The 14156-nt window shown below is 33.6% G+C and overlaps 1 protein-coding gene and 1 long non-coding RNA gene across 3 annotated transcripts in view; both read left to right on the top strand.

The window, feature by feature from the left end:
- Positions 1–2241: 2241 nt before the first annotated feature.
- Positions 2242–14156, top strand: part of LOC18104173 (benzyl alcohol O-benzoyltransferase) — a 64170-nt gene continuing 52255 nt past the window's right edge. Inside the window, exons 1-2 of one of the 2 annotated variants that reach the window (XM_002319731.4) lie at positions 2274–2887; positions 4117–5281. In XM_002319731.4, the coding sequence (XP_002319767.1) occupies positions 2441–2887; positions 4117–5049 (1380 nt within the window). In that variant the 5' untranslated portion in view covers positions 2274–2440 and the 3' untranslated portion in view covers positions 5050–5281. Of the gene's footprint in view, positions 2888–4116; positions 5282–14156 lie in introns of those variants that run through there. The other variant, XM_052446341.1, reaches the window with a different exon arrangement.
- On the top strand, positions 12297–13893 carry LOC112323744 (uncharacterized). The gene is made up of 2 exons (XR_002977201.2): positions 12297–13126; positions 13357–13893. It is a non-coding gene; the product is annotated as an uncharacterized LOC112323744 (long non-coding RNA).

The raw sequence follows: 14156 nt of genomic DNA, 5'->3' as shown, positions 1-14156 counted from the left end.
AAGAGTATTGAGGCAAATATATTACATTAATTTAGATCAACTTGGTTTAACCTGTCAAATTCATAATTTGGATCATGAGATTAAAATAACCCCTAAAAAAAATCAAAACAAATTATAAAACACAATCCTCAATCAATTTAATGTTAAAGTATGAAATTAAAAAAAAAACAAATTGGAGTCAATTAAAGTTAACCCATCAAATTTATAATCTAATCATAAAATCAAAATAATTCTATAAAAAATAAATCAAAATAAATTATAAAACTTAATCTTCAACAACTCTAGGCTAAAGAATAAGATTAAAAATTTTAATAAACAAAAACAAAAACGAAATACTATTTTAGTAAAAGGAGGTCAGTAGTGATTTTATAAACATATAGCCAAGCCATCAAGTTTTTTGGATAAGACTTCACATGCTGTGGACCTCAATAATTTTTAGATATGGGGTGTGTGCACCAAGATGGAGTTCTTGTCCTTTTTGCGAAAAAAAATGAATTATATCTCAGTGGAAGTAGTCAGTTTCGATGCAAACAATTTATTTTCTTTTCTTTTTTCAAAGTTTTAAAATCTTCTAATTTAATTCTTAAAAAAAATGTATTTTCTATCAAATTTTTCTTTAATTTGTCCTTGGAATTTTTATTACGACACCATGCTAAAAATCTTATTTTCACTCCTATCGAAACATTCTAGAATGCCATAATTTATAAAATTAATAATTTCTAGTTGTTAGAAATTATATATTTCTTAAAATCTAATTCTTTCTTTCTCTCCGACTATTATTTGGTTAGATGTCTTTTTTATTTTTATTTTTTGTTTAAACTTCAATATCTAGAAGTTCACTTAACCCCAATCAATTCGGTCAAATCGGGTCAGCCTATTAAGAAGTAAAGTTCTCTCAGTGATAATGAATTTCATTTACAAAACTCGAACTCAAGACCTAAATTAAATATAATAAATATCAAACTACTTGAACCAATCATCATTCTAAAAAATAAATATATTTTATTAGATGAATTTTTATTTATTTTTCAAACTTAATTAGACTAGTGAGCAAAGAATGTTTTAGTGAGCAGTCAAAATATAAAAAATATTTAAGAAAAATCTAGACTTTATACATGTTTATACACACACACACTAGAACTCATGGAAAAATAAAGTTAATTCAAACATACTTTTAACACAAATATAATAATAGAATTCAAATTTGCAATTGATATCAATTCAAAATTCTTTGAGCCATTAAAATTTTAGGGATGAATACCAAAATTTTCATTAAAATTTTCAAATCAAGGAAATCTTTAATTTTTAGGGATTAATATCTAAACTTTCATTAAGAATAAAGCTTAATGAATTCTATTATTTTTAGAGATTAACATCATATTTCTCGACAATTTTTCAACATCTTTTTTTTTTTAAAGAAAAACTATAAATATCATAAGATACATCATAAAAAAAAAGTTAAGAAATAGATTTAGATAATTAATAACATGTGTATAATAAATTTAAGAAAAAACAGTTAGCAAAGATAATTTTTCATTTGAAAGGTTGCAATAAGGGTGATGTTAATTTTTCTTTAGACATAACTAATTCAATATCTAAATCTTTGAGACTAATTTCAATTTTTGGATTCATAGTTTCCTTTTATTAATTATTAAAGAGTTCTATATTCAAAATGTGACACAATTAACTAACAACTATAATATCAAGGGGAGCGAGATTAATAATCAATAATAGCATTGTAAGCAACCAAATTTAAAAAGTAAATAAAAGTAAAGTAGTGATCTCTCTTTATTTTTGGCATGGAAACTTTAATTTGATTGATGAAGTTTTAGTTTATGTATTATTTTATTTTTATTATTTTATTTTAGCATTTTACACTTTGATCTCAAACTTCATTTATTCATGTTTTTGTATCTAGAAGTTGAGAGAGAGAGAGAGAGAGAGTCATTGTAAAAAATTGAAAAGATAGATAAAAAATTGAGAAGATAGATAGAAAAAAAAAAGAGGCCGTAACTTTGATCAGTGAGGCCACATACGGCTTTACAGGAGATGAGCCACGAGTCGATCCAAGAAGCCAAGCCAACAGTTGAATGACAAATACAGCCAAGAGACACAGTTTGAAAAATCATATCTACTCCTTGACTAAGACTGCTACTACTTAGATCAATAAATCACTAAGAAAATCCATCACTACCGATCGATTAATAAAAGGAAGGTGGTGCCACTTGCATATCTTTTACATTCATTATGAAATAAGCATGGATGCACAGGCTAGAAGCTTACAACAACCATGTATTTGTCCCATATGCTCTCAGTTTTGCGCATGTACACGCTATAAGTTTACAAACACCCAAATATTTGTACCATATGCTTAAGTTTTTCCTATATATAACCTGTTGGATCGCACCATCTTTCACAAAACTCATTCTATACCACATTAATGGCTTCATCACCCGCTTCTCTGGTTTTCAAAGTTCACAGACGTGAGCCCGAGCTGATCAAACCAGCGAAGCCCACCCCACATGAGTTCAAACTGTTATCTGACATTGATGACCAAGAAGGGCTTCGATTCCACATTCCAGTCATACAATTCTATCGCCACAATCCCTCAGTGCAAGGGAAAGACCCCGTCAAGGTCATCAGAGAGGCAATTGCTAAAACGTTGGTGTTTTACTATCCATTTGCCGGTAGGCTGAGGGAAGGGCAAAACCGCAAGCTCATGGTGGAATGCACTGGCGAGGGTATCTTGTTTATAGAGGCTGACGCTGATGTTACACTTGAGCAGTTTGGTGATGCACTTCAACCTCCATTTCCTTGCCTGGAGGAGCTCATCTTTGATGTCCCTGGCTCTAGCGGGGTTCTAAACTGCCCTCTGTTACTTATTCAGGTATGTTTCACTGCACCTGTGCAAGGACAAGTATATTGTTTATATAAATATCCCGCTTCTAACTTTTTTTTTCATTTTGGGATGCTTTCAATATTATTAAAAAATCAAAACTATTTACTTTTAATGTTATATCCTAATTAGTAATTACAAATATTAATTGGCTTGGTTGAATATCAATCTATGACTTATTCACTGATCAAAAAATTTGGTTTGATATTTTTTTAAATCTTTTAAAATAATATTGTTTAATTTTTTTAAAAGATTCATTTTTGAAATGATGTATTTTTTAATTGACGTTGATTGACCATCTAACTTATAACTCATCTATTAATTTTATGTTATGTATTTTTTTTATTTCTTGGAAAAAAATTAAAAAGAGTAAAAAATAGCTGCAAAAAATAATTAATTAGTTTTTAAGACTATAAAAACTATAATATATTTAAAAAAAGTAAAAGAAAAAACTAATTTATAATTTACTCTCACATATATCAACAGTCATTTTGAAAGATAGAAAATTACAGGAGTTTCTTTTTCTTTTTTCTTTTCTTTTCTTTTCCATGAAACTATAAAATATACAATTACAATTTTATACTCATGTGATGTCAAATCAGTATATGATTATTTTTATAGTTTTAAAATTCAACCCGGCATAGCGGGTCAATCTAAGACCTGGCTGATTCTGGATCGGAACCGGACCGAGTTTATGAAAAATAAAGGAAGCTAAAAACCCGGCTGACCGGGCAGGTTGACTTGTTAACATGGTTGACCCGACAAGAAACGATCAAAAACCTGGTTGTAATCCGATGACTATTTATTTTTTTAAACCAAAAGAACATGGTTTTGATTTATAAAATAAAATTAGGGTTGACTCGTATGATCCGGTTAAAACCTATGACCCGACCCAAAGCTCGGGTCATCCACCGGGCTGGGTTTAAAAAGAATGGTTATTCTATTAAAAGAAGAAGAAGAACAAGAGTTTAACTTTTTATCTAGTTTTTACCCCGGAAGTTTCTCTTTTAGAAATCCATGGGAATCCATATATTTTCTCTAGCAGGATAAGAAAACCAGTTAACAGAGGAGGAAGAAAAAATCACACCATATATGTTACATGAGGTTCAAAATTACTCTTTAGTATACACTTTCAGGGAATTAAGGAATACTTTAAATCAGAGGTGTTGACACAGGCATAGCACAATTCATGGTGTCTGATATACTACGCAAAATGGCAGGTGACACGCCTCAAGTGTGGTGGTTTTATCTTTGGCCTTCGCCTCAATCATACCATGAGTGATGCCTCCGGCATAGTCCAATTCATGGCAGCGGTTGGTGAGATGGCACGCGGAGCCACTACCCCCTCCGTCCCAGCTGTGTGGGAAAGGCATGTTCTGAATGCAAGAAACCCACCACGGGTTACATGCATACACCGTGAGTACGAGGAGGTAGCTGACACCAACGGTACAATTATTCCACTTGATGATATGGCTCATCGTTCCTTTTTCTTTGGCCCTTCAGAGATATCTGCTCTTCGAAAATTGATCCCGCCTCACCTTAGCCGTTGTTCCACTTTCGAAATATTAACAGCATGTCTTTGGAAATGTCGTACCATTGCCCTCCAACCAGATCCTACTGAAGAGATGCGCATAATATGCATTGTCAATGCTCGTGAGAAATTTAACCCTCCATTACCAACTGGATACTACGGTAATGGCTTTGCTTTTCCGGTAGCAGTGGCAACTGCCGGGGAACTCTCGGAGAAGCCATTTGGATATGCCTTGGAATTGGTAAGAAAGGCCAAGGCTGACGTGACTGAGGAATATATGCGATCGGTAGCATCTTTGATGGTAACTAAGGGGAGGCCTCATTTTACAGTGGTAAGGGCATACCTTGTATCGGACTTAAGAAGTGCAGGATTCGAAGTGGTAGATTTCGGTTGGGGTAATGCTATATACGGCGGGGCTGCCAAAGGTGGAGTTGGGGCAATCCCTGGAGTTGCAAGCTTTTTAATTCCATTTAAAAACAAGAAAGGAGAAAATGGGATTGTGGTGCCGTTTTGCTTGCCAGCTCCTGCCATGGAAAGATTTGTCGAGGAGCTTGACGGTATGTTGAAGGGCCAGCTACAAAGTGGGCAAACTCATTCCAAATTTATCGCGTCTTCCTTATAAGTTTAATTGTTTACTTCTTTTTTTCTCCCATAAGCTAAATGGTTCCTCTGTGATATAATGTAAGCGAGGTTAAAAGTGTGCGTGTGAAAGTGATGAGGAGTGCTGCTAAAAAGAAAAAAAGATAGCGACGATCGATGAGAGAATGAATAATATATATATACACCCATCATTTATGTATGTTTGTTTGAAATTTTCTACAAAAGTTTACTGAAATATTCACTTTTCTTGTCAATTTAGCTCTGTGTTCTGATGATAAATCATTTGTTGCAATTATAATCAGGTAAAAGTATACTGCGTACGTACATACACATGTAAACGCGAGGTTGCAAAACGATTATTTCTGGTTGCATATATACAAGTGATGTTCAAAATCATCTACATAACTGATCATAGTCATTTGATGTAACAAGATTTTATTATTATATCTTATTTTTAAAAATAATGCGGGATCAAAGTAATTGCGTAGACCCAGAGCCCCTGATATCTGCAGGCGATCTGGACTGGCGCGCACCAACCTAGTCGCACCCAAAAAACAGGCGTGCTAGGTCTGACGCTCTGTCAAGCTCATTTCCCAATAGGTCTAGCATGACATCAGGTATAGATGTACTGGGCAGGTGCGCTGCTATGCCCAGAAAGTTTCTAGGGTTTTTAGTGAGCAGAAGAGGATAAAGTCTTTTGGTGTTCATGCATTACATAAAAAGTCATACTTGGATCTAGCACAAATGGATAGAAAACCTACATATCAGTTTGACAGTGCCTTTGAGAAATAAAGTTGTACAGCTTAGTGCCTGGCTGCCAGGTTGAAAAGCTAAGATAAACGAATCATCTATATACCACAATAATAGGCTATCAGTGTTTTTTTTATCCGCCTGGTACTGGGGGAATCTTTGCTGAACTCCATTAAAATTGACGAGGAATCATAAATGACATTGTAAACTTTATAGCTAGATGGCATTGTGTGGAATGTCAAGGCAAATAACTACCTCAACTTCATAGACGAGGAAATTCTTTCAGAAGGAACAAGTGACACCAAGGCTCTTCATATCTCTTTAAAATGTAAGGATTTCATCATGGCATGTGTCCTCATAGCCAATGGCTCCTCCTTAAACATCATACCTAAATCAACTCTAATGAAATTGATAGTTGACATCTCTTATATGAACCCAAACAACATGATAATGAAAACTTTCGATGGCACAGGAGGAATTTATCGGTGAGATTGAATTACCAATTGAAACAGGGATATGTGTGTTCAATACAACTTTTCAAGTAATGGGAATATCTTTAGCCTATAGCATCCTAGTGGGGAGGCTCAAGATCCATTCCCTTATAGCAATACCTTTAACATTATATCAAAAGCTCAAATTCATCGTGGATGAAAATCTAGTAGTCATCGAGAGAATGGATGATATGATTACCAAGTCCCAAGAAGAGAAAAATAAGCTTCTTAAAAGTTTAAGAAAATTTCAACTCAAGTTAAACCCGGTAAAATACACCTTTAGAGTGACATCCAATAAGCCTTTGGAATTAACAGTGAGAAAAGAGGGAATTAAAGTATATCTAAATAAATTAAAGGCAATTTTAGAAATACCACATTCACGAACCCAAACGGAGGTGAGGAGTTTTCTAGAAAGGTTGAATTTTATAGACAGTTTCATTTGTAGACTCACGCCTGCATGTGAGCCAATATTCAAACTTTTACAGAAGAATTAGACTGAGAAGTGGAATGAAGATTTCCAATAATCTTTTGAGAAGATCAACTATTATCTCTAAAATCCACCAGTCTTGATGTTTTTTTGGTTGTTGAGAGATCACTAATCTTTTATCTTATGGTATTGGAGATGTCAATGAGGATCATGCCGGGGAAACAAGGTGAATTTGATAGGAAAGAGTGGGTTGTATACCTACCTCATCAAAAGAATTAAATATTCAACCCTAGAGAGAACTTGTTATGCTTTAACGTGGATTTCTCGTCGGTTAAGGGAATACATGTTGTGCTCCACAACTTGTCTTATATCTAAAGTGGACCTCATAAAGTATATATTCAAAAAGCCTTAATTTATGAGAGGATTGCTAAATGGAAAATGTTTCTAATTGAACATGACATCATCTACTTGTCTTGAAAATCAATCAAAGGTAGCACAATCATAAACTACCTCTTGAATCGAGCAATCCCAAACTATGAGCCTGTAAAATTTGATTTTCTTGGTGAAGACATAATATTTATTGAAAAAGATAGGGGAAAAGACTCAACAAAAAAGAAAAAAGAAAATGGGTTATGTTTTTTTATGGGGCCTCAAAAGCTCTTGAGTATGGTATTGGAGTTGTATTGATATCACTAACAGGTAAACACTTCCGATTACTATGAAGTCATATAATATGAAGCTTGTTGATTGGGATGCGAGAGGCCATCAAATTAAAAGTAAGGCATTTAGAGGTATATGGAGATTAAGCGTTGGTAAAAGGAGAATATTTGGCTCCATATTTAAAGCTTATATATCCCATACCAATAATACATAACGTGATTGATAAAAAAAATAAATTAAGATTGTTGATTTCAGCCACTTGCCTCAAGGTGAGAACCATATGATGAATGCATTAGCGATAATTGTAGTAATGTTTAAAATTGATGAAGGAATGGAGATCCAACCATTTAAAATAGAAATATAAGACACTCTAGCCCGTTGTCTGAGCATAAAAAAGGAATCTAATGGAAAACCATGGTTTATATATATATCTTGGAGTATATAAAAAATCAAGAATATTATGAAAAGGCAACTAAGAATGACAAGAAGACCATTAAATGTTTGTCCATGAACTTCTTTTTAAATGGAGAGGTTCTTTATAAAAGAGGATAATATATGGTTTAAGAGGTTTGTAAGATTGATGGGAACCATGGATATGATTGAAGAGGTTTGTAAGATTGATATAAACTCCCAATAAAGCTAAATTCATGTTTATAATTGAATTTGACACGATAATAACTTATACTAAAGTACCATTATAACTAACCCCCACTTAATGCTTATAATTGAGATCGTTTTAATGCTTATAATTGAGATGCAAACGAGGAGTATATAAGATTTTATTAAGCTTGGTTAATTCTTTGATAAGTCAGAATAAAAAAGCAAGAGTAAAAGTAAGGTTTTAAAATAAGAGTAGTTCCCCCAAATTTCCTAACAATAGTCAGACAATCTTTATTTCTCTAATTTAATCCTTAACCATATAATATACATCACAATTAACACAAATTAATACTTTATGACAATTCATTTAAACCCTAAAATCTTTAATTTATGAATTTTCAATCTCCTAAATAATAGCAAGAAAAAAGAGTGGGTTTAGTAGAAAATGAATACTTTACCAATGCTAATTAGCCCAATTTGATAGGCCTTTTGTCAAAATTTCAAGAATTTTTCTCATTTTCTTCTAATTTCAAGCTCTCTCTCTACACCCAAACTCCCCATATCTCTATCTCTCTAAGTTTTTCTCTACTTTGATTTTGTTTTCTTTAATATAATCCTTATCTCCCCATATCTCCCCGTATCTTTACCTAAATCCTTATCCAATGCCATATAATTTGAGAGGAAAGGAGAAAATGAAGAAAAATAAAGAGGAGTCCAATCGACTATTATGTTTAAAAGGGGAGGAAAATTTCTTTTATTTACAGCAATGTCAATCATTAATTGTCTCATATATTATTTATGTCAAATCTTTGACCATCTATACTTTTCGCATACCGATTTAATTTTTTTTTTGTTTTTTCCAAGTTTTATGTTAACATACTAGGAATTTTCACTCATATTTATAAAAATTTTCCTTTTAATTTAGTATTTCTCGATTGGGAATTATGCTACTTAACACATGGTTTACATGTTTTCTCTTTTTTGTTTTTTCAGGAATATCATCTACTTAGAGATGAATCAAATTAAGATTCCCATATAAAATCTATATGAAAAAAAAAAAAACAAAACACATGAAGTGAAAATCATGGATTTCAAATTATAGCAAGAAAAAAAAAAATGCAAATTTGGCTTGTTGATTTATCCAAAAATATATGGAGGAATTACATTGAGCCAACATCAAACTCTAGAAATAGGAGTATTGTTGGTTTAGTGTTAGAACTAATATGTGTTACTTACAACATGAAAAACATATGGAAATCTACAAGAAGGAAAAAAAAAAAGACTTTTTAAAATATACTCAAGACAAAAAACCTAAACAAAGATTTTTAAGTCAAAATCCAAATTCGACACAAAATAAAAGGCAATTCAAATATGTAACATGCATAAATTAGAACATATGAATGCAAGTAGAGTATGCTTAATTTTGATAAATAAAGGGAAGAAGAATAAGCTGAATTGTAGATAAATAAAAATGAAAAGAATATATTGAATCATGATAAATACAAATGTTCTTAAAGATGACTATATATATTGATAATCAAAACAAGGAAAACAAGTAAAATTCAGAACAGAGTCTGGACATGACAATAAGAATTTTTTTAAGAAAAAAACAAGGCATTGAAAAAAAGATAACAAAAAGGAAAAAACTAGAAATTAAAATTTTCTATTTTGAATCCAAAGCCAGTCAATTTTCCAATAAAATAAAATAAAATAAATTATCCAATAAAAAAATAAGGATTAGCTTTGAAAACTGAAGTGAAAAGTAAAAGTGTAACTTCATGATAAAATAAAAATCAATTACATTTGATTGCTAACTTGGAAAAATACATACCTGCTATAGCTTTCAGGAGGTAGTGTGTGGGACACAGCTGATGGTATTAGGCCTCCACTAGCTGGACCAAAAGCAAGAAAGTCTCTTATTCTCTTTTCCAACCATCGTGCAAGTCATTGTCAGCTATAAGTGGATATTAGAGAAAAAGACATTTTTTTTTTTGCCTTTCTCCTTGGTATTGAGTGTTTTTTTTTCCCTTGCTTGTCATTGCCTTTTATTGGTGCTAATTTCCTTGCCAGAATCTAGTGAAGGAAAGAACTTCATTGCTGTTGATGGCAGAGAACGTCGTCGTCGTTGTTGGTTGCTCCTTTTTTTCTTGGATGGTTGGAGCTCTAATTATGGTAGAGAGAGTTAGATCAACAATTATGGATACTGTGGCTACATTTGTATGATGTACGAGTTTATGGTCAAGTAAATAAGGCTTGATTTATAGTGGTGAGGTGTGCTTTTTCTTTATGGTATGAGTGTTTGTATTCAATGTTGTCAAAATCACGAGTTGACTCATAAAATCGTACGATTTTACGAGTCAACTCATATATAACGTGCAAAATCGGGTTAAAAACTCGAAAACAGTTAAACTCGGTCAACTCGGTAAAAACGGACCGAGTTAACGAGTTTGATAAAGAGAAAAAATTAATTAATTGTCTTTGTCTCCCCTCCCCGTCACACCGACACTCTCCCCTTTCCCCTTTCCCCTTTCTCAAATCTCAAGGGTTCTTCAAGCGTGCCCTACTGCTCTCCTTCAACAACTCACTCAAGGATGGTTTTGATGATTTTTTGGGCGAGGTTAGGGACTCCATCAACACTTTAGTAAATAAGGGAGGAAATATTATGCAAAGCTCACTAGACACAATTACTTCTTCAATAACATTGATTAAGGAAGGTGCTTCAGAAGCAGTAGATGGTCATCCAATATTGAGATCATTTTTTAGAAAAGCGTGGAGTTTTTTAAGAGTTTTAAGATGGGCAGGTCACCTGATATTGAGACCGTTTCTTAGAAAAGCGTGGAGTTTTCTAAGAATTTTAAGATGGACAAGTCACCCAATATTGAGACCATTTTTTTAGAAAAAGCGTGGAGTTTTTCTAAAAAATCTTAAGATGGGCAGGTCACACGATATTGAGACCATTTCTTAGAAAAACATGGAGTTTTCTAAGAATTTTAAGATGGGCAGGTCACTCGATATTGAGACCATTTTTTAGAAAAGCATGGAGTTTTCTAAGAATTTTAAGATTGGCAAGTCACCCAATATTGAGACCATTTTTTTAGAAAAAACATGGAGTTTTTCTAAAAACTCTTAAGATGGGCAGGTCACCCGATATTGAGACCATTGTTTAGGAAAAACACAAAGTTTTTTGCATGATTAGGCAATTTATCTTTACAACACTTACTACGCGAAGCACTTGACAAGTCTTAGCTTCATAAGCATTGTAAAGAGGGGGCATTTGTTGTTACTCATTTTTGGACCCCACGTGCTGAAGATGGTGTGTACCCTTTTTGAACCGAGTGCAGGAGTTTAGCTCATGTTTGCTGTAAGTTTGACAAAAGCAGAGAAGGAAGAAATGTTTGTCGAACCCTGTTTGAGCTGTTTTCTACCCTCTTTATCCTTCCCCTTTGCTGCCAAAATCGTCAGGTTTCTTAGATTAACTAGGAGTCTTCATAATGCTAAACTCGTCACTTCTTTATCTGGTCTTTAAGTTTGGATAAATCCCTCAGAATTTGAACTAAAAAAACTGATTCTGCTACTGTCATAATTTTTTTGTTCCAACTTAGGCTCTGATTCTGACTTGGTTTCGTACGATATCTGACAATCCTAGCTATATTCTGTCACTCATGACATGTTGAAGAATTGACCTACACCTTTAATGGGTCCTAGGGCTCGCTGTTCTTATGGCAGACTCTCAGTTAGATTTGGATGCTCAGCATTGTCAGTTTCCTGAATCAGATCAGGAAACCCTTTTTGACTGCCAGATTCTGTTCTTTAAAATAATTTTTTCTCACTTTGAATCCTTCATCAAATTTGTATTCCTGAATGCGTAGATGGATTTGAGCTTTTGAATCACTTGATTTCGATATCAGAAGCTCAAGATATTCCTGTTTGAATATCTAGTGTGAAAGCAGAGAATCCTGCCAGGAGAAAGGTTCCAGCCCGAGTTTATTTGCAATTTTGTTCTTCAAAAGGATTTTATCTCACTTTGGATCCTCCATGAAAGTTGTAGTCCTGTATGTGTAGATGAATTTGGGCTTTTGAATCGCTTGATTTCGTTATCAGAAGCTCAAGATATTCTCATTTGAATATCTAGCGTGAAAGTAGAGAATCCTGCCGCAAGAAGGATCCTGACCTGAGTTTGCAGGTTTGATTCGAGGGACCCGACTTGATGTTTTAAGGATTTATCAGATTAATTAAAGACAAATTTCAAACTTTGGAAAGTAAATCGGTTTCGTTCGAGGAATAAAAAAACAGGGACTGGATCAGAAAATGTCAATAATGTCTGTTACTTGGCAGCGTAAAACAGCCTCATAGGATTAATTAGCAGGGTACTGTTCATGGTAATTTTGAGCACAAACTATCCTGTCTGATTTCTTTTTTTCTTTTTTTCTCTGCACAACCCTCCCCGTTTGATTTCTTTCCTGCAACTTCCTGCTAGTTGCCATTTTGGAGCTGCAGATCACGTTTGTGAAGTTTTAATTCATAGGAGACAACAACTTTTGACAGCTGCAAAATGCCATGAAGAGAAGAACCTCACCATCATCTAATGGCCGGGATTTTATCCCTAACATAGATGGATGGGATGATGAGTTTATGTTGGAAAGAAATCACTAGAATCAGCACATAGTCAATGAGAATATTGTAGTTTCCTCGTTTGCATTATTTGGCTGCAAATCAGCTGGGATTTGCATCCTAGATTAATGCATTGAATCTTTCCTAAATAGAGATATATTAGGCTATATATAAGCCCCCTCTACTGACCTAGAGGAAAACAAAAGGAAAAGAAATAAAGGGGAGGAGAAAAATAAAGAGAGTAGAGGGAGACTGAGAGAGTTTAAACACAGAGAGGAAAAGAAGAGAGATAGAGGAGAAAAGGAAAAACAGAGAGAACAAGGAGGAGGCCGAGGGTAGGAGAAATAGAGAAACAACGAGAACGAGAAGAGATTATCTTGAGAGTTAAGTCTATCCTACCTTGCCGAACAGGGATTTGCAAAAACTCTAAGAGGTTTTTTGAAAAAGCTCCTAACGGCAAAAAGAGGAAGGCTTTCTTTGGTTATTATAAGTAAAAAGGCAGAAGCTTTTCCATCGGTTTATATTTCATTTTCTGCATTCAAAACGTGCAGGATCCGCAGGTATGAGTCTTGACTTTCTTTTTCTTTAACATATGTAAAGTTGTTTGTTTGGTTTTGTTTCTTTTCAAAATCTGTTTCTGCTTCTGTTTTGGGACGTTCATTTTCCATCTTAGCAATAAAGTTGTATGCTTGCCTACTGTTCCTCCCATGTCTTTGAGATTAGATTATTATTTATGTTACAGCTGCATTTTTTTTTACTCTCTTGTTGTGAGGAACTGTGAACTTTACAGGTCTTCATTATTCCTCCATTTCGTTGTTCGAATGTCTCTCTGCTTTAGATTGTTGCATAGGATGAGTTTGGCTCCTAAATAAAGCTCTGTCCAGAGGGAAAAGAAACAAATGAGAGAAGGTCCTCTTTAGTTTGAGGTGATATTTCGGCTGGTTCTGGAGCCATGTTTTCCTTCCGGTTCTTTTAAAGTGAGATAGCTGGCCATTTGATTTGTTGGTTCTTGTTCTAGTGTCTTTGATATACATGGTATAAAAGCACACTCTTTAAGTTATTTCCTTTTTGTATGAAACAACCATGAAAGTGTTAGAGATTAAAAAAGGGTGCGCGTGAGCAACGGTTTCTGTTATGGGATTGGGTTCAAAACTTTAGCTTTCTTGTGTATGCGAACTTCCTCCTTTCTGTTGAAAGCGATGGGCCAAGCTAGGTTTACGCTCTAAGCTTAAGTTGATGGACTGGATTTTGTTTGACGAGTTAGCTTTGGAGGGCCATTTTTCGGGTTTCTGCCCTTTTTGTTTTATATGAACTGTTTATTTTTTTATTTGAGAATGTTGAAATGCATGTGTATGGTTTGTGTTCTTTAATTGTGATTAGCTGTGATTTTGTGTTTTGATCAAATATGAAAAATGGTTTTTTGTGTGTTGCATATATTCAATACCCTAACATGTTTTGAATATTTTTTTTATATAAAAAAATATTGGAAGTTTCGAAAATGTGTTTTCGCATGGATTTCTTAAACATAACAAAAATTATTTTCTTGCATTTTTGGATTTTACAACATGTTTGTAAAACTCCAAAGGGAAT

Source organism: Populus trichocarpa, chromosome 13, assembly GCF_000002775.5.
Source record: "Populus trichocarpa isolate Nisqually-1 chromosome 13, P.trichocarpa_v4.1, whole genome shotgun sequence".
Taxonomy (NCBI): Eukaryota; Viridiplantae; Streptophyta; class Magnoliopsida; order Malpighiales; family Salicaceae; genus Populus; species Populus trichocarpa.
This window is presented reverse-complemented; position numbering and strand designations above follow the sequence as displayed.